Genomic DNA, 21,697 nt, shown 5'->3' on the forward strand with positions numbered 1-21,697 from the left:
AAGCTTCATCTGCGTGTTCTTTTAAAATGTAGATTCTACATATTCCTGTTAACTCTATTTTAAAATAGTTTGTATTTTCTCAGTCTTCTTGGGATTGTTTATTACATTTCTAACCAGTTGTCCATATTTTCTCTTGTACTTTCCACAAGAAAAGTACAGAAGATTATATGGGAAGCTTTTTTTTAAATTCAAAGGCTTGTGGTCCTTTCCTCAGTGATTCAGCTAAGTCTGGGAATGGGGACAAGGGGAGCCCGTCATCCAGTGTGTTTGTGTGACTCATCGGAAGCCTCGCATCCCCACTGCAGTTGAAATTCTCTGGCTGACAGTTTCCAAATACTGGTAGGCAGCTGAAGGGTACATCCTCCTCTTATCTGACTTAATGCCTCATTTTAAATTCAGTGCCTCAGTTTCTCTTTTCAGGGTGTGGGCCCTGAAGAGCTAACTTAGCAAGTGTGGGGTGTTCAAGCCCTACATGTTACAAACAGACTGGCCCTTGACCTTCTTCTGGGAGATAGCTTCTGAGCCTTTGGACTATCCTGCCCGATACGAGAGTCTGTGTATACAGGGGGCCTTGAGCCTGCCAGATACTTTATGCTAACAATGTGGATTTTGGTGGGCCCCTTGGGCTATATATAGCATATCAGCTTGACCTCTGGAGGGGCTGGAGACTGAGCAACTAAGGTTGGCTATGCAGACACTCTTTGCCCATGTGACCGACCCCGAATGAAACTCTGGACACTGGGGCTCCAGGGAGCTTCCCTGGCAGGCAGTGTATGCCCTATGTTGTCCAAAGTCTTGCTTGGAGGGAAAGCTTTGTCCACACACCTCCACTGGGAAAGGACAGCTGGCAGCTTGCTCCCGGTCCCGCCTGGACTTTGCCCTATGTGCCTTTCATCTATGCCGATTTTCACTGTAACACACCATAATTGTTAGCATAACAGCTTTTCTGTGAGTCTTCCTAGCAGACCATTAAACCTGAAGGTCGTCTTGGGTGCCCCCAACTTAGGATGTAAGAGCTTTTTATTTTACAAGACTCTTCTAGAGAGGAATAATGATTTCTCTCTAATACGCTGAGTTGTTCCTTTTTTTAAAAAGGGTTCAAACTGGATGTTAAATTTTATGAATACATTTTTATCACCTCTAAATATGCTTCCTTGATTTTTGTTTTATTCATATGATAACACGTATTGTTTTCCTAAATTTGATTTTTTTCATTCCTGAAATTACTTATGCTTAGGTTATGCTGTATTTTTTAATATACTGTTCTCTGATTTATTAACATTTATGATTTTATTATGAATGATTAATATTTTGACTTTTATCTTTGTCATACCTGGGCAACACTTTTAATTGCTATTATTTAAAAATATTTTATAAGAAACCTTTCTAAAATATGGTACTTCCTGCCTCCTTAAACAGAGCACGCTACCCAATTTAACATTTTCTTGACTCACTACCCCCATTTTGAGCATTACGGTGTGTAATGGGCCCTCTGGTCCCATTGAGGTATGAGCAGCTGCTGCTTCTACGTTAAATGCTCCCCAGACTTCTCTCTGTTTAGAGTTCTTGGGTTTCCTTTTTTTTTTTTTCTATGCCTTCAAGTCTCACTTCTTTCTGTAATAGTCCCTCTCTTCCCTTTACTTGGCTCCTTTTTAATGGCTACGGGATTAGAGGCTGCATAATTAAACTTGTTATAGAATGATTTCCAAAATGAGAGTAAATAGGCTCTGAGTAAGAGCCTGGGGCCCTGTTCTCCAGATGAAAAGCATCCGCTTCATGTCATGGATTTTTAAATATACATTTTGGGCTTGGGGAGATGGCTGACTCCCTTTTTAGCTGTTGGTTGTTCCAGAGAGTTGAGTCATAAAGTTAATTGGTTTGTTTGTTCATCTGTTTGTGTGTCCATCCATTTCTCCAGCTGTCCATCCCTTCACCTGACACTTACTTCTTGAGCCCCTCCACAGTGCTGTAGACCAGATGGCCGAACCTGAGTAGGTATGACGCGGTCTGCAAACCAGCGTCTGCCTCACAAGTAACACGGAGGCCCAGTCTGAACTGTGCTGTGGAAGCTTTGAATTAATAAAGAACTTTTATTAATTTATTTTTATTTTTATTTTTATCCTCTCTGGCAGTAATTTTCATTTCAGATTTTAAAGTTTTCATAGGAAGAATACTGTGCAGAAAAGAGTTAACATAGCAGGTCTGTGGCTGCTCTCCTTAGAAAGGCCTGCTTACTGGGCGACAGGCCGGCCCTCGGCAGGTTGGCATTGTAGAATTTGGCGCTCGGAGTGTTTCCAGTCCCCATTTAACTGCTGGGGGTAGTTCAGGCTGCCTGGGCTGTTGTGCAGACAGCAAGATTTATGCTGAATGTCTGCTTTCCCACTTGGTCATGATGGATAATCCTTTTAACGTACTGTTAGATCCTATTAGCTAGGATCTTGTGGAGAATTTTGGCGTCCATATTCATCAGGGATATCGGTCTGTAACTCTCTTTTTTGATGGGGTCTTTGCCTGGTTTGGGGATCAAGGTAATATTGGCCTCATAGAATGAGTTTGGTAGTTTTCCTTCTGTTTCTATTCTTTGAAATAGCTTTAGGAGAATAGATATTATTTCTTCTTTGAATGTTTGGTAGAATTCCCCGGGGAATCCATCAGGCCCTGGAGTTTGTTTTTTGGAAGGTTTTTAATCACTGAAAAAATGTTCAAAATCATTAGCCATCAGGGAAATTCAAATCAAAACCACACTGAGATACCACCTTATGCCAGTTAGAATGGCAAAAAAATGACAAGGCAGGAAACAACAATTGTTGGAGAGGATATGGAGAAAGGGGATCCCTCCTACATTGTTGGTGGGAATGCAAGTTGGTACAGCCACTCTGGAAAACAGTGTGAGGTCCCTTCGAAAGTTAAAAATTGAGCTACCCTATGATCCAGCCATTGCAATACTGGGTATTTACCCCAAAGATACAGACGTAGTGAAGAGAAGGGCCATATGCAGCCCAATGTTCATAGCAGCATTGTCCACAATAGCTAAATTGTGGAAGGAGCCGAGATGCCCTTCAACAGATGACTGGATTGAGAAGATGTGGTCCCGGGGCACCTGGGTGGCGCAGTCGTTAAGCATCTGCCTTTGGCTCAGGGCATAATCCTGGCGTTCTAGGATCGAGCCCCACATCAGGCTTCTCCACTAGGAGCCTGCTTCTTCCTCTCCCACTCCCCCTGCTTGTGTTCCCTCTCTCGCTGGCTGTCTCTATCTCTGTCAAATAAATAAATAAAATCTTTAAAAAAAGAAAAAGAAGATGTGGTCCATATATACAGTGGAATATTACTCAGCTATCAAAAAGAGTGGTTTCTCAACATTTGCTGCAACATGGACGGCACTTGAGATTATAATGCTAAGTGAAATAAGTCAAGCAGAGAAAGACAATTATCATATGGTTTCTCTCATCTATGGAACATAAGAACTAGGAAGATCGGTAGGAGAAGAAAGGGATAAAGAAAGGGGGGGTAATCAGAAGGGGGAATGAAGCATGAGAGACTATGGACTCTGAGAAACAAACTGAGGGCTTCAGAGGGGAGGGGGGTGGGGGAATGGGATAGGCTGGTGATGGGTAGTAAGGAGGGCACGTATTGCATGGTGCACTCGGTGGTATACACAACTAATGAATCGTCGAACTTTACATCAAAAACCAGGGATGTACTGTGTGGTGACTAACATAATATAATAAAAAATATTATTATAATTAAAAAAAATGAATCTGTGCTTTCCTCCTGGGAGTGGTTTTGATTCTTGTTAGTGGTTGCTGAGGGTTCCAGCCCCCAATAAAAACCTTGGTCACTTGAGTCTCTGATGGGCAGAAACAACACGTGCATGAGTTGCATTTTTGTTGCCAGGGAAAAGACTGTGCTCTGTCTGACCTCTCATGGGTGGGAGAGAGCATAAGGAAGCCTATGCACAGAATCCTCCAGTCTCCACCTGTGTCCTTCTCCCTTAGGATTCATCTCTGTGTCTCGGCCATGTCTACTGAATATCTATCATGAGCACATCTCTGAACTTGAGGGTGCTCTTGGGGACCCTGCCACGAATGCCTAATTTTTATTGGTCTTTTACTATGTGTGCAGCCCAATACTAATCCTTTTACTGGATTATCTCATTGAATCCTCCCCAAAACAGACCTCTGTGAGGCAGGTCAGTGTCCTCACCCCCCGCTGCTGAGTGAAGCTCTTTGAAGTTCCATGAGGTTAAATATCCTGTGCAGGTCCTATAGCTCATACGTTTATTTCAGTAGCTTTATATTTGCACCTTATGGTATGTTGCTTCTGTTCAGAGGAGAGGGTAAGCGAAGAAAACCACTGAGTCCGTTTTTGATCACTTTATCATTGCAGGTATGAGCACATCCTCACAGAGCCTGACCCAGTCCCAGCATATGCTCTGAAATTGCTGGTTGCAATGACGGAACACAACCCGACTTTCACCAGGTACTGTAACTCCAGCTTTCTTGTTTTTCATCTTTAAAGTGAATTTTATATGTTCTGAAATTGTTAAAGATGTTGAGATTCTGAAAGACTAACGTTTGAGTTACTGAAGTAACTCAAGTCTGATGGTTTGTGGTATCTTGCATTTATGCGGTTTTGGGTCTCATTCTCATATTTTTATCCCTTATTGGAGATTGCATACTCTGGAATTCATGATGCTTTAAGGCTATAAATTCTTGGAGCGCCTGGGTGGCTCAGTCAGTTAAGTGTCTGCCTTCAGCTCAGGTCATGATCTCAGGGTCCTGGGATTGAGCCCCGCATCGGGGTCCCTGCTCAGTGGGGAGCCTGCTTCTCCCTCTGCCTGCCGCTCCTTCTGCTTATGCTCTCTCTTTCTTTCTCTGTCAAATAAATAAATACAATCTTTAAAAAAAAATTATAGGGGCGCCTGGGTGGCTCAGTCATTAAACGACTGCCTTCGGTTCAGGGCGTGATCCCGGCGTTCCGGGATCAAACCCTACATCAGACTCCTCCCCTGGGAGCCTCCTTCTTCCTCTCCCACTCCCCCTGCTTGTGTTCCCTCTCTCGGTGGCTGTCTCTCTCTGTCAAATAAATAAATAAATAAAATCTTAAAAACATTTAAAAAATTTAAAAAATTATAAATTATTTAAAGAGAAAATTCTAACACACATTCTTTAAAAAATGTCAATGGGTGCTTCCTATTGTACTGAGCAGTTGTTTGTTAAATCTGTATAGCATTTATAGACTCTTTATTTTCTACCGTTTTGTTAAATTGACATACTTTTATTCAGCCGGGGAGAGCTTTCGCCCCTATGGAAGATACTACGCGTGAGGATGCCGAATATTTTAGAGCTAGTTTCTAGGAGACTGCAGCTGCCTTCAGTCTGGCGCAGGAGAGTTTGTCAGAGAGCCCCAGGTCCATAAGCGGCGGCGAAGAGGCGGCCCTCCTTGCTTTCAGTCAGGAAAGCTCACTGTGGTTGTTAGGCGATGTCCCAGGACCTTCGGGGTCAGACACCTCCACGGTTGGTCTTTAGGAAAGAACTAAGTCACGCAGCCCCAAGCACCTTGTTTTCCTCTGCTCCGTTGTTCTACCACAGAAGGAACTGCGCGGTGATGAGCCACCATCAGGGTTAGTAGTGAACAGGAAGGTCTGTTTGTAGAGACCATCCATATGGAGTGAAGGCTGAACCTCCACCTTTCTAGTGGCTGGGCCAGGGCACGGGAGTGTGCCATGACTGAGTCCCTGGGGGGCCAAAGTACTCTCGGGCTTTGGGTCATCTGCAGAGCTGAGGCTGATGTAGATTTCAGGCCGGTTGCCTTCTGCTGTGAGCAGCCTCATTCATTTCCAGATAGTGACGTGTAAATACTACCTTGTACTCTCCGTGCCATGCTGCAGAAGAGTTTGGGGGGCATTTACCCTTGCCAGTTCTGAATCCTGTGTCTCTATAGCCTTTTAAAAGTTTGACCAATGGGCCTTCCAACCTCGTCACTCAAAGGTACTGTTCTCTCTTCCTACAGAAGAAATTTCATTATAAAGAGTGTATCTGTATTAGAAGTCAAATATAAATACACACAGTTACTTCTTTCCCGGAGTTTTGATACCAGGTACTAATACTGTATACTGATTGTATCCTTTCATTAGATGGAGCAGATGGCATTTACTTTTTTAATGTTGACTCTTGCTCACGCAGCATGCTTTCTAGACTCCTTCTTTTTGCCATCTCTCTATAAAATTCATCTGAATTTCCTCACCTGGAGGGGAAGAACCTAGTGAAGTTGATGACTTATATGTCTTTTTATTTTAAAAATGAGTAAGCTTGGAAGACACTTTATTCTTTTTTCTTTTTTTTACATTTACAAGCAGAATTCAGTGAACTAATTTTTTAAAAAAATATTTTATTTGTTCATGAGACACACACAGAGAGAGAGGGAGAGAGAGAGAGGGGGAGAGAGGGAGAGGGAGAAGAAGGCTCCCCGCAGAGCAGGGATCCCAGGACCCCAGGATCACGACCTGTGCCAAAGGCAGATGCTTAACCAACTGAGCCACCCAGGCACCTCTCAGTGAACTAAGTTTTATAAATGTTGTTCTTTGCTCTGACAAGTAACATCTGAATATACTGTGTGTGTATTACAATCCAGCAGTAAAATCAAGAGGTCCCCTAGGCTTCCTCGTTTCCCTCCCACACTGCCATACACAGGTTTCTGTCCCAGGGGTAATAGTTGTTGTTTTGGTGTGTGTCTGTCCTGAATCTTTTCCGACTGTTTAAATTCAGTATGCATATACAGAAATAAATGGCATTGCTTTCTAGTTGTTGATTTTTTTAAAAAAATCTTAGTATCACTATGTATGTATTTTTCTAAAATTTGCCTTTTTATTTATCAAAATTGGGAGATTTTTTAAATGTTTTTTTATTATATTGTTAGTCACCATACAGTACATCCCTGATTTTTGATGTACAGTTCGATGATTCATTAGTTGCGTATAACACCCAGTGCACCATGCAATACGTGCCCCCCTTACTACCCATCACCAGCCTATCCCATTCCCCCACCCCTCTCCCCTCTGAAGCCCTCAGTTTGTTTCTCAGAGTCCATAGTCTCTCATGCTTCATTCCCCCTTCTGATTACCCCCCCTTTCTTTATCCCTTTCTTCCCCTACCGATCTTCCTAGTTCTTATGTTCCATAGATGAGAGAAACCATATAATTGTCTTTCTCTGCTTGACTTATTTCACTTAGCATTATCTCCTCCAGTGCCGTCCATGTTGCAGCAAATGTTGAGAACTCGTTCTTTTTGATAGCTGAGTAATATTCCATTGTATATATGGACCACGACTTCCTAATCCAGTCATCTGTTGAAGGGCATCTTGGCTCCTTCCACGATTTAGCTATTATGGACAATGCTGCTATGAACATTGGGGTACATATGGCCCTTTTCTTCACTATGTCTGTATCTTTGGGGTAAATAAAAATTGGGAGATTTTTTTATATATGTTTATTCGTACTCTTGGTGATATCTTTGCTAATGGATGCTGCTATGAACATTGGGGTACATATGGCCCTTTTCTTCACTATGTCTGTATCTTTGGGGTAAATAAAAATTGGGAGATTTTTTTATATATGTTTATTCGTACTCTTGGTGATATCTTTGCTAATGGATGAAAATGACATTTCATTTTGCATTTACTTACCTACTAATAATGTTGAACCTCTTAATGTTTATTAACTATATTTCACTATTAAAGGTGCATAGCCTTCAGTTTCAGTTCTACTTTGAAATATCTCTTGTAGAGAAAAACTCCTATATATACAAAGATTTCCACTTAGGCAAATAATTTTTAAAATGAGAAAAATAATTTTTAAATTATAATATAGCCATAATATACAATACTGTGTAACAGTTTGAATGGGCAAGATAAATTTGAATACAGAGATATCCAAATAATTTTGTTGCCTAAAACTACCTATGACCCTCCAGCATCCATTTAAATACCACCTTTGCTGTATATAAGGTCTCTTTCTGGATTCATTCCTCTGTTCTGTTTGCTTGCTTTTCTTATGAAAGAGGCAAACGGTTTTGGTGACGGCTCTCCAGAGGTGAAGAGCAAAGCATTAAAAGCCTTTGCCATCCACCCACTCTTTCCCCGCCCCACACCTTTAAAGGGAGGTCCTAGGCCCACAGGTTGTAGCAACCTAGGTGCAACTTGCAAAGTCTACTCACACACCTTGACGGGAGGGATGGGGAAGGAAAAGTAATACATAATTAGACTTCGGAGTTTGTTCTTATTTATCTAACTAGAGTTTAAAAAAATTGTAACATTTTGAAATTGGCAATAGATTTCCATCAGGGCAAAATATATATTCATATATAGATAAATATATATAGAGAGTTAGAGATCTATCTATATAGATAGATAGATAGATATAGCTATCAAAGGATAGATACCGAGGAGTGTTGTTCCTTCCTCTATCCATTCTGTTCTTCCTTTACCTTCCCATTATCACAAATGGCTAACTGTTTTTGTTTATTTTATGTCCTAATGCAAGCTAATGTAAATATGTATTTTCTCATTTCTCCCTTTTACACACAAGCAGCATATAATGTCTGTTTTTCTGCCCCTTGATTTTTGTCACTTAACAGCATATCCCCAACATTTGTTTCTGTAGCAATACATAGAGAGCTTCCCTGTTAGGTTTTATAGTTACAGAATCTTCCATTCCACTCATTATCTAATGAGTGTCCAATGGATAGACTTGAGTTCTAATCTTGCGATATTGCAAAAAATGAATAATCTTCTATATCATCTTGTATGTATGCTTGTACCTCTTATGGGATACATTCCTAAAATTGGTATTTAGGTATCAAAGTATAAATGCATTTGAAAAACCTTGTTTAAGGTATGGCCATATTGTCCTACATGGGTATTTTACCATTTTGCATCTCCAAGGGACATGTTTGAGGATGCCTGTCTCCCTGCAGCTTTGCCATCAGAATGTGTCATTACACTGGAATTTTTCCAGCATGATGAGATAGATTATTTCAGAGTACTTTTAATTTGCATTTCTCTTATCATGAGTGAGGTTGAATACCTCTTTCTGTTGTTGGGGCATTTGTATTGTTTTGCTCATGCTCTTTGCCAACAGTTCCTTGGTCTTGGCAATGCCACTCCTCAAACTGATTCACCCCCTGCCTGGCTTTCCATTGCAGAAATACACCATAGTCTGCTAATCCATTTTACTTTGAACAACTTTCCGATTTTTCTCTGTCTTGTGTAGTTTGGCCAGTGAATTTTCCTTCACATGTTCCTTGGTGAATCTGTGCACGTGCCTCCATTGGGCCCCCATGCCAGAGTGGAAATACTAGCTCACAGAGCTGGTACTTGCCCAGATTGAGTAGATACTGCCGAGCAGTTTTCCAGATTCATTGTACCAATTTGCATTCCTACTGGCATTGTTCAGTTGTCATATAAGCTTTAAAAAGATTTTTTTAAAGTCAAGTTCACTGAGGGATAATTTACATAGGCTACAACTCACTCATTTTGGCTATGCGATTTTCTGAGTTTTGAGAAACATGTACAATTGTGCAACCACCGCCTCTATTAAGATAGAGTATTTCCATCACTCCAGAATGTTCTCTCATGCCCCTTTGAATGTTAGCTTATACAGATTCTGTTTGCTGGGAGAATGATATGACCAGATTGATTTTATATTTCATTCTAATTTTTAAGATTTATTTTTTAAGGGGTGCCCGGGTGGCTCAGTTGGTTAAGTGTTTGACTCTTGGTTTCAGCTCAGGTCATGATCAGGGTTGTGAGACCGAGCCCCCCATTGGGCTCCATGCTGGGTGTGGAGCCTGCTTAAGATTCTTGCTCTCCTTCTGCCCCTCCCCCCACTTGCACGTGCTGTCTCTCTCTCTCAAATAAATAAATAGTTCTTTTAGAAAAAGAGAAAATTTGATTTTTTCGGAGTTAATACATAACACATTACAAATTTCAGTTTTTGAAAGAGTATACAGAGAAAAGCATATTTTCACCCAAGGAGAAAGCCACTCTAATCAGTGTGTGTGTGTGTGTGTGTGTGTGTGTGTGTGTGTGTTGTTTTTCATATAGATGGTAGTATGCTGTATGCACCACTCTGCACTTCTTTTTAAAAATACATACAACAGTTTATTGGGATATAATTCACATACCATCTGTGCTTCTTTTTAACAGATGCCGAAGCATTGCATTTTCTGAATACTCCATATTTATTTAACTAGTTCCCTTTTGGTGAACATTTAATTTATGTTTTTCTAAACTTTCGGTATTATAAAATAAAGCTACAATTAATGACATAGGCCATTCATCACCTGTGTGAATATATATGTGTAGGATAAGTAATGAAAAGTGGACTTACTTCATCAAAGGGTACATAAGCCAGCAATTCCCAAACTTATCTGTACATTCATGTCATCTGGGGAATCTTTCAAAAGTCTAAAGACTGGCCACACCCAGCCCAGCTAAATACAGACCTCCAGGGCTGGACACCGGCATCAGTAATTGTTGGCTCTCGCGGGTGATTACAATGTGCAGAAAAGCTTGGGAACGACTGGTCTAAGCATTTGTATTTTGAAGAGTATTGCCCAGTTGCCCCCAATCTAGGTTGTGCCAGTTTATTCTCCACCAGTAGTGTATGAGAGTGCCTGTGTGTGCCAGACCTTTACCACATTAGTGTGTATGTGTGTTTGACCTTTGCCATTGTGATAGGTGAATATTGCCTCTTTGTTACTAATTTCTAGTTTTATTGCTTTGTGATCAGATCATATTTTTGTTCTTGCCAATTTTTATTTATTTGTGGTATACTAGGTCAGTTTTTATGAATGTTTTATGTTTAGTTGGTTACTGTAATTAAAACAAAGTTAGGTCTAACCCTGAGAAGAGTGTCACCCATCCCTAACTTTGGCCTGTATCTTAAAATGGCAACTCAACCCAGGAGATTGTCCCTAGTTGCTTGGTAGCAGTGACTTCTAAGCAGAAGGCTGATTCTAAGTGTATACCAAGAGTAGAATGCCTTGATTTTTATGTACAGATAGATTTCTAGTAATGTTAAATTATCATGAACCATTTATTATAAATTTAACTTATTTATTGGCTCTGTCTGCATCATGTTCTTTGAGGTATGGTCATTTAAACTTGTATATATAATTGACCCTTGAACAATGCAGGGGTGAGAGGCATGGTCAAAACTCTGTAACTTTTGACTCCCCCAAAACTTAAGTACTAGGAGTCTAGTATTAACTGGAGGCTTTGTCGATAACATGAACAGTCAATCAACACATTTTTTATATGTCATATGTATTATATACATACATAAGCTAGAGAAAAAATGTTATTAAGAAAATCATAAGGGGAAGAAGGGGATAAAGAAAGGGGGGTAATCAGAAGGGGGAATGAACCATGAGAGACTATGGACTCTGAGAAACAAACTGAGGGCTTCAGAGGGAAGGGGGGTGGGGGAATGGGATAGGCTGGTGATGGGTAGTAAGGAGGGCACGTATTGCATGGTGCACTGGGTGTTATACGCAACTAACGAATCATCGAACCTTATATCAAAAACCAGGGATGTACTGTATGGTGACTAACATAATGTAATAAAAAAACATAAAAAAAAAAAGAAAATCATAAGGAGAAGAGATGACATTTATAGTACTATACTGTATTTATAAAAAAAAAAAATAATCCATGTGTTAGAGACCCATGCAGTTCAAACCAGTGTTGTTCAAGGGTCAACTGCATTAAGAGTACCAAATAATAACCACTGGGACATTAAATCATCTTATGCCAAGTGCAACGTTATTTCATTGTGTTTATTCTTATTTTAGAGGATTCTTAGTGGATATAGAAATCCTCAGAAGCTTAGAGTACAATTGCGAATTTATTGTTCCTTCAATCAAGGGACAAGAGCACAATCAAATCTGCGTTGTACCTGACTGGTATTTTTTTTTTTTTTTTTTTTTTTTAACACCACTGCCCTGGTAAATTTAGTTTCTTACTGGGTTGATAGCAGAAAGGTAAATTGTTTACCATGTTGGTCCAATGTTACTATCAGAGGGATGTGTTAACTCCTCTGCCTATTTCTCTCTCCTCAATTTTACAGTAGGTTGCACTGAACCATTGTTCTCAGGGAGAGCAGTACCCCAGGAGCTTGTTTCCATTAAGAGCTAATTAGCTTACAGCAAATCTTCCTTAGCAAACAAATTGAATTTTAACATCTTGAGTTCTTTTGGAGCAAAATTTACCTCTTCCCTTGAATTGCAAAAGGTTGTTTATGCTCTGTATCTAAGGATTATCATTTTAGTTTGCTCAAAAAATGTTAGAGCTGTTTGTTTTATGGCAAGATTCACAGAAATGCCTTTCAAAGAATAAAATTTTAGTGATTTCTTAAATGAAATTCATGGTGAATCCAAGATAGAGCCTTCAGCGAAAAATACTTCTGCCTTTACAGTCACCAGGCTTCAGCTGACGTCCCTCATTGGTTTTTGGTTCATTCGTTCATACGCTCATTGATTCATTTGTTCATACGTTCATTCAACTAATCAGCAACTACTGAATGATACAAGGATAAGAGACAGTTAAAGTTCTTCCTCTCAAGGTGCTAAACATTTAGTGGAGGAGACATTTATCAATAAGTTCCTATAAAACAGTGCAATAATTTCAAAGGTACAGTCATGTGTAGAAGGTTATGGGAGCACCTAAAGGAATTTAACCCAAGTCGTTATATGATTTTGGACAAGTTTCTTAACCTGTTTGTACCTAAGTTCCTTCCTCTGGAAAATGGGGGTAATATTAGCATCTGGTCCACAGAAAATGCTGTATAAGTGTTTCCCTTCTTCCTCCCCTTACCCCCTTTCTCCTTACTTCTCTTTTTCATACGATTAGAGGAAGATCTAGCAAAGGAAGTATTCCTAGAAGAGGTATCCCCTTTGAGAGTAGAAAGAAATGTCTGGTGACACTGACTGAAACCAGAGCTCCAACACCCTACAAGGAATTGGAAGAAAAAAATCCCACCAGTTTTTCAATAACAGAAACAAACTGCATGGAGCGGTCTTATTAGTTTGACTTTGCAAACACAACTGTGGGAGCCATAGAGAACATCCCTCGCACAAGACGCCTTCCATACGCATTTGCCTTTTAATATATTAAAAGTATATATATATATATACTTAAGATTTTATTTATTTATTTGACAGAGTATAAGCAGGGGGAGCAGCAGGGAGAGGGAGAAGCAGACTCCCCCGCTGAGCAGAGAGCCTGACTTGGGGCTTGATTCCAGGACCCTGGGATTATGACCTGAGCCCAAGGCAGACATTAACTGACTGAGCCACCCAGGCGCCCCTGAATTTGTATTCTTAATAACATTTGTTTTTGCCATATTCTGATATATTTTAATTTAAATTTTGTAGCCTGATGAAACTAAAAGCCCAAATTATCAGAAATATCAGAGATGTTTGAGAGGTTTCTCTGTCATTAAAATCAGCCAGTTAGGTGTCTCTTCCCCCCCCCCCCCCCCAGTTTGCTGAATTTACCCAGCTATATATTTCCTCTGATGAAATCTGTGAGCGAAAGAGCTATGTAATAGAGTAATGCTTTATTGTTAAAATTAGAATGAATTGATTTCTCCAGAAATAATTTGCTGCTTTTCAGGTTGCCTGTGGATATCAAAAAGCCTCATCATGACAAGCAAGTGAATCTCTGAGTCTCTGTGGCTCCCATTTCCATTCTAGGGTCACTCTTCTGTGGCTTCCCCATTTATTCTTTACGAGCACTTGTGGAATAAAACACAAGGTTTTTCCAATAGGCGCTGAGCCTTTGAGCATCTATTTTTACCTTCTCTTTCCTCTCTCATGGACATAGCCCGTGTTCCAGTGTTCCTAGCCACTTGTTCAAATTGAGTACATATCTATACTTCTTACTAAAGTACGGTCATTTCAGGGGATAAAGCAAGTGTAAAAGATTGAAAATACTGAGCCATTTTGGGTTTGCACCCTTCATCAGTTCCTTGAACCAAAAACTTTATTTTTTTTTGTTTTCTTTTCTCTCTGCCTTGTTTTGGGATTACAGTGCTGCACCCTTGTTCGACATGTATATTGTTACTACTTAAATACTAGTTGAGAAGAATTTGGAAGTTAAATTAAAATTGCCTTAATGATCAGCTTTGCTGGGGTATTTTGTGTACTTCCCCTGAGATTATCCTTTTAACAGTTAGAAGCGTTGTTTTGCTCTTGGGAAGTTCAGCATTTTATTTTTTTCCAGAAAAGCTCGTTTTCTTCAACTGCTAGTGGTGGTTAACTGTCTTTGAAAATGGTTAGTAGAACAGTACTTTGCAATCGAAAGCTATTTCTAGGTCAGGGTGGATGGTTTCAGTTGACTCTTTTTGCTGTGACATTTACATTTAAGGAAAGCGCTTAGAGTTTATTGTACACCTTTGCAAATAGTGCTTTCCCAGTTGTGCATTGCAGAGCTATGTTCAGTCTGAGTGGGGCTTCAATAAAGCTTTTTGTGTTTCACAAGATGTCCTTAGGTCTGTTGACTTACCCTGTCATCTAAAGAGATTGGCAAACCATGGTCCACAGGGCCAACTGGCTTGCAGCCTGTTTTTGCGTGGCCTGGGAGGTAAGAGTGGTATTAACATTTTTAAAGAGTCGTAAAGTTTACGGACACACACAGATGCATCTGAGATGGAGATCTTGTGTCCAGCAAAACCTGAAATATTTACTTTGTAGCCCTTTTCACACAGTTTCCTGATCCCTGATCTAAAGGAATAGAATTTTTTTTGGGCCTTTTTTTCATGCGAATATAGAAATATTAGAATTTTAGAGCTGTTATGGGACTTTGGAGGTTATCCGGGTGTTTTAAAATGTAGATTTTTTGGTGTTGGTGTGGTGAGGTGTGATGTGGTGAGGTCAACAGATCAGGTGAAAACTTCCCTGGAAAAGATAGCTTGTTAAACTCACAGATCCAAAGAGGAGGGGCCATACCACGCCAAAGGCGGCCACATGAAGAAGCAGTAGGGTCAGTCAAGAGGCAGAGGAAGTGAGAAGCAAATGTGGACCAGAGCCCTTATTATAGTTTACAAAGGAAGGAACGAGTGAGCAGGTTTGGGCTGGACTAGTTTGAATAATTTCACTGGTCTGTGGGAGTGTCGGGGCTATCTCTAGTCAGCTGGTACCTGGCCCTGGGGTGAATGGGGGCCAGCTCTGGTCCAGTACCTGGCTCTGGGGCGTCAGCCTGGCCTGGAGTGGAAGAGCACCATAAAGGAGGCAGTTGGGGTTATGGCTCTGGGTTGGTTGGTTTGCACAGGAAAGGCAAGCTCAAAGGGGAGTTGTTGGCTGTCTCTGAGAATCAGTTGGCCCTGGGAAGGGCATTTCCTCCAGAGTTAGCAAGGCCTCAAGATGTTAAAGAAACAAAAGTACAGAATAAAAAGACATGATTAGTACACTGGGCTCATGTCTTCGTTTTCCACATGAGGGAAACGAGGTCCCGGAGGGAATTTGTGTGCCCCAAGCCCCAAGTCAATTTGAAGAAGATCAGATTTTGGATCAGACTTCCTGGTCCATTGTTCTTTGTACTCCGCAGCAAAGCCTCTTTTAAAAACAAACCCAAGTGAGTATCACAGTGGAGTTTGGAGTCCTATTGTTTTCAGTTCCTTTGCATCACATTTACTTAGAGGAGTGGTCCAGTTCCTCAACCCACTCATCTTCACTGTCAGGTGGATCTGGTAAGAGCAAAGACGTGATTCTCCTTTGTGTCCCTCAGCCATCGTCACTGGGTTCTGGCACCATCCTTCTTTGATTTTTATCACTGTGGCAGTTCCTTGCACAAATCTGGTTAATAATATGATCCTGGTTCCTGGTTCAGTGGAACCTCTTCCTTCCCTCATCCTCCTAGGTTTGGGACCCTCCTGTGCTGATGACTTCAAGCACACCAACTGGGTTGATTACGTTAATCAGGCTATAATTCATTGCAGTATTTCCTACAGGAACAAAAGTGTTTATGTAAGCACTCATGGAGGAAGTATTCTTTCTACCCCGGCATTCTGTTTCTGATAGAATTATGGAAGGACACCAACCTAAAACCTTAGGAACTGATCCAAGGCATTCTCTTTTCCTGAATCATGTGTGAGGAAAAGATGGTCATTGAAACCTGTTTCGACGTTATGTTTTCAGAAAGAAAAAAACTCGTAATGTGGTTTTTGTCTGCTCCTGGTGGAAGTATACACTTCTGCTTATTTTCTTCCATTATCTTACTTACTATCACGGAGATTTCCCTAAGTTCATGGTGAGCTGGTGAACATTTCCTTGCCTATCCTTACTGTATGGGGTTCAGTTGGGTCCATGGAGACAGTTTGGCTCTCTTGTCAGAAGCAAATTAATCTTTGAATATTCTCATAACAGCCTATATGCTTGGTCATTTCAGTTTTCCTCTTTTGATTCACGTGGGCTTGGTGACAGCTCTCCTTAAGGAGTGGCAGGCAGCGCCTGGCTGGGAGTCCTACATGATTGTGTCTCTGGCCACATGCTGCCCAGACCTGAGCCGCTCACTGCATGTCATGTCAGAAGCCAGCATTTAGTGGAAGTGTTTAGTCATAGTGGCCCCTGGTATTTTGGGGGCTACAATCAACAATAATTCACAGTTCCTTCCTTCTGTACTTAAATAGACGTTCAGAGATATCATCATCTTTAACAAAATAAACCTAACATTTTCCCCTGAAGTATTTCCTTAAATTCATTTGCTTCTTTTCGGTTTTCCACAGAAGCTCTTGAAGTTTTGCAGTTTATTTCCGTCATAGAATTATGGACTTTCAGAGCAGAGTCGGCTTTGATAGTTTTCTACCTGCAAGAAAAGTTAATATTATTCATTCATTCCTTGAGTCACCCCACAAAACGTTGTGTTCACTGAGATAGAACAGACATGGTTTTCATGAAGCTTATGATTCCATGGGGATCACAGACAATAAACAAGGAAATAGATTAAAAAAAATCTGAATTTCAGTTAGTGGTATAAAGAACAGAAAGCAGGGTTAGAGAATGGGGAATGATGGGCTGGGGCCAGCTGTTTTCGAGAGGGTGCTCAGAGCTTCCCCGGGAAGGTGGTGGAGTTGACTGTCTGCATGAATGCTAGCTTCATAAGTAAAGAAGCAAGCCTCTGATTTTCAGGGACTTTCAGAGGGAGGGCGTACTCACAGTGTCACATGCTCTTGAGAGTGTCCGTAAGATGAGGATGGAGAAGGAACCATTACGGTGGCAACAGGAGTAACTTCTTGAGGGCTTATTTTCACTGACATGTGGAGCAAAAGCCTGGTGTGGGGTTCATTGGGGAGGGAATCATGAGGTGGAGACAGGGAACCTCAATAAATCTAGAGAGAGGGTTTTCCTCTAAAGGAGAGCTGAAAAATGGGGAGCTGGAAGGAGATAGGGGGTCACAGGCATTTCTTGTTGCTTTTCAGGATGAGCAATATTTTAGAGACATTTCTATGTTGACAAGAAGGATCTAGTACAGAGGCTGATTACCTACAGTTTATGGGCCAAATCCAGCCCACCTGCTTTTTGTTGATATGATATTATCAGAACAGAGCCACATGGATTTGTTTATTGTCTGTGGTGGCTTTTGCATTACTGTGGCACAGCTGCGTAGTTTTGAAAGAGACCATATGGCTTGCAAAGCCAAAAGTATTTACTTCTGATCCTTTACTAGAAAAGTTGCCCAACTCTTGATCTTGGAGGAAGGGTAAAACCGATGAAGAAAGGGGGTAAGCAGTGGCTTGCCAGACTGACATCCTGTACCCTGGGGGTGTCCCCTGCAGCATTCTCTAAGGGAGAGTGTTGGAACCCCTGCACTCGTGGAGGGACCATTGAACTAGGAGGTTAGGAAGTGGTATTCTAGCTTTGGGAAGCCTGCAAGTGAGACTTTTGAAGTGACGGTAGCCATTAGTCATCCTAAACCTGTAGAAATTGGGTGCGTGAGGACGGGATAAGAACAGTGTTTGGAAATGATGAGGTCAATGAATTGTGAGGTCAAGGTATTGCATTTCTATTTGGATAATTGGAAACTAGATTATATATTCCCATTTGTAGAGTATTTATGAAAACAATACTAGCATTGTACTAAAGACCTTTTTACGTGTTTCTATTTGGGGCTGTTGTCATTTGTTATCCTTTGTTTCCTACTTTAAGACAGATAGTAAAAATGGTATTGTGGTCACTGAAAAATAGTGATCATTATTATGGTGATCATTACTTTTAAGAGTTCCCCTTTTTATATTTGCCTTTAAAAATAAGTAATAATTTTCCCTGTGGAAAAAAGTGTTACATTTTTCTTAATAAACCGCGTAAGCCTGTTTGGAATTACTGTTTATTTTTAGCCCTTCCAGATAGCACAGATGGACTCGTGTTTTTGGGGGTCTCAGTCCTCTCTGGAACCCTTCTTATAGAGGTAGCTTTTAGCCTGGGTATTGTAGGCTTCAGGGGCAGTGGTTTTTATGAGTTAAGGATTGTATAGATTATTGGAGCATTCCTACACGTTCTCTTTGAACTCCTTCTTAAAGTGAGTGACATCCAAGGTCCTTGCTACATATACACCTAGAATGTGGGTTAAATCTCAGGTATACCATGCCCTTGGCCATATTTTATCACCCGCTCATTACTTGCTCAGACTTACGCCTTTGGGGCCAGACTTTGGGGCTGTGATTCTCCATGTGTTTCCTAGTAAAGCTTGCTGGAGCCCTGATAAGTGGGCAGTGCATGCAGCCCTAATCACCTTCTCCTCAGCTCCTCACTGTCAACAGCCCTAGGCTTGCCAGACCTCCTGACAGAGCCAGAGACTGTTCTGCAAACTCTGTGGCCATTGTAGAGGTGCATGGAAGCATCCTGACAATCACAGTGCTCAAATACCGTCGTTCCTTGACGGCAGGAGGTCTGGCCTGGGCTGTCAGAGCGTGATGGAAATGCCAGGGCTAGATCACACCCCTGAGCAGTTACGTGTTGGGCCTAGATCAGTGGAAGGCTCTTCAGCTGTGTAGGAATTACCAAGAAATGACTCGAGCTGTAAAGAGCAACCTTTCTGTGGGGTTTGTGCAGACAGTGTTGTGTGTGTTAGTGTGCAGTGAGCTTTTCCAGCTAATTCATTGGGGGAGGTGAAAGTTCCAAGTGGCCTGTGTGCCAGTAGAAATGATGGTGCAGGGTGGCAGTCGCAGTGCCCACGAGGAGATGGCTATTATGGTGGCGTTGGGAAAACCCTTCCTTCACAAGCTCTCAAGGCCATTAGCCATCAAAACATGGATACCCTTCAGAGCAATACTTGGTTTCTCATGTACACGTTGGGTGTGGCATCAAAGCGGTCGACTTTATTTTCTACCATTATAGGCAGGTTTCCATTTCTTCATCCAGCCACCATAGGCATCATTATCTTCAGGATTTAAAAGGAATAGTCTTTAAATCTTTATTTTATCGGCTCATAAAGAAATGTGTAGAGATGACAGTTGAGTCAATTGCCTTAGACTAGAATATTAATGTCAGGTATGTTTATTTTGACCAGTAATATTTATCTTTGCTTCGTGGGAGTTTCCAACTTTCCTTATTGGCTTCTTTGATTTTTGACTCATCAGTTAATGCCTTTTGGTTATTTTGTACTCGTAAAACAAATTTATTTTGCTTCTGATGGTGTTAAAATGTGCAGCATTGAAAACGGTGGCAAAGGGCGAAGATACCATTGTCTTGCTGTAAAGCATTTCTATGGTGGCCCTTACGTTTTGTGTTTATATGGTTATTGGGTCTCCTTTTGAGTCCTACAGTTAATTTACAAGCCTTTATTTGTTTGGGTTTTGCAGCCAGAAAAACCGTCATGGCATTCTAGCCTAGAAATAATAGCTAAACAAAGTCTCTTGGTATGATCAGTGTACCTTCTAATGTCCGAAAGGATAAGTCCTTTGGTACTAACTGGCCGATTTTAGCATCAGAGTTCTGTTTTAATATTTGCACTCTCTTTTGGTGATTTTCCAAGGTAATTTACTATTTCAGAAGTAGTACAGTACACGTGCTGCAGACTCATTTTTGTTGTTGTTTATCTACTCTTGATAAAGCCGTGCGTTGTCTGGGAATGTAGTGTGTACACCTGTCACTGTCAACTCCATCGAACAAAGCGAAGCCCAGCTGAATGGAATGTAACATGAGGCATAAAGCACAGACTCCCAATTTATTTCTCATGTCTCAACACCAAGTCCTCCTCCTTATCAAGTCTTCTGATTCTATGTGATGACAGTTATTGGTCAGAATATATTACAGTGTTTGCTGTACAGATGGGGCCTTTGTGATACAATTAAAGAGCACGAGAGCTGCCAGACTAAACAGTGGTCTGAGTTTCAAATGTTCTGTGACTTTCCTGGCACAGTTTTATTACCATCTTGAACATGTGTTATCATTTAGGATTCTTCGCCATAGAGTATTACATAGGAAAAAACCCCAGGCAGTGAAAGAGACTAACCATGGCTCTTCAATGAGGTAAATGCCTCTGAGACACCTCATACCCTCAAAATGTACCATTTTGTGCGTGTGCATTTCTTCTGTCTGCTTGAAGTCATAAATCCAGCTTAACCCAACTGTTACAAAGTAAACAAAATGGTCAGCTTTTTAGGGACGGACTCCGTTAGTTATTTTGAAATTCTAAAGTAGGGTAGCCTAAAGAGAAAATGGACAAAGGGCATGGAAAGGACATTCCTAACAAGAAATATGAAAAAGAGTAGCCCTAAATTAGTAACCAAGAAAATTCCCTTAAGATAATAAAAAAGCCAAATTGGCAGAGTTGTTCTTTTTTTTAACAGCTCTTGTTGAGAGTCTCGTGAAACTTGCACTTTCGTGCATTAGTACATCTTTTGTGACATGCAAGCTGTCAATATGTGTTAAACCTTAAATGTCCTTTGATTCCACTTCTAGGAATGTATCTTAAGAAAATAATACTGGGTGTTATATGCAACTAATGAATCATGGAACATTACATCAAAAACCAGGGATGTACTGTATGGTGACTAACAATATAATTAAAAAATATTATTATAATAAAAAAAAGAAAATAGTAAAAGATGTGTGCAAATATTTGTATATAAGAATGTCCATTAATACATTACTTAAAACAGCAATGAAAGTTGAGGCACCTGGGTGGCTCAGTCAGTTAAGCATCTGACTCTTGATTTCAGCCCAGGTCATGATCTCAGGGTCATGGGTTCAAGCACCATGTTGAGCCCCCTGTCAGGCTCTGTGCTAGGTGTGGAGCCTACTTAAGATTCTCTCTCTCCTCCCTCTGTCCTTCCCATCACCACTCACTCTCGGGCTCGCTCCCTCTCGTTCTCTCTCCTAATAATAAAAAAAAACAACAGTGAAAGTAAAGATAGCTGGTATCTGTCTTCAAAGAGAGCTGCTTATGTTCCAGACAGTGCTGGATGCTTCGTGTGCACAACCTTATTTACTCTTCAAAGAAAAGAAGCTTGGAGTTGATGTACTTACCCAGGAGCACAGAGCCAGGACAATTGAGTGAGGATTCGAACTCCGTTGAAGTGATCCCTGAACCACCACGTTTGGGGTTTTTTCCCCTAGTGAATACTAGTAAAGAGTGGAAAACAAAGATCCATCAATAAAGGATTAGCTAAATACCTTATAGGTTAGAAAACTACGAAGGT

At 40.9% G+C, this 21,697-nt stretch overlaps 1 protein-coding gene across 6 annotated transcripts in view; it reads left to right on the forward strand.

The window, feature by feature from the left end:
- Window positions 1–21,697, forward strand: part of ULK4 (unc-51 like kinase 4) — a 592,175-nt gene that overhangs the window by 228,042 nt on the left and 342,436 nt on the right. For all 6 annotated transcript variants that reach the window (XM_026496788.4, XM_026496790.4, XM_026496789.4 and 3 more), the window contains one exon: window positions 4,387–4,479. In XM_026496788.4, the coding sequence (XP_026352573.1) occupies window positions 4,387–4,479 (93 nt within the window). The remainder of the gene's footprint in view (window positions 1–4,386; window positions 4,480–21,697) is intronic.

Source organism: Ursus arctos, unplaced genomic scaffold, assembly GCF_023065955.2.
Source record: "Ursus arctos isolate Adak ecotype North America unplaced genomic scaffold, UrsArc2.0 scaffold_20, whole genome shotgun sequence".
NCBI lineage: Eukaryota > Metazoa > Chordata > Mammalia > Carnivora > Ursidae > Ursus > Ursus arctos.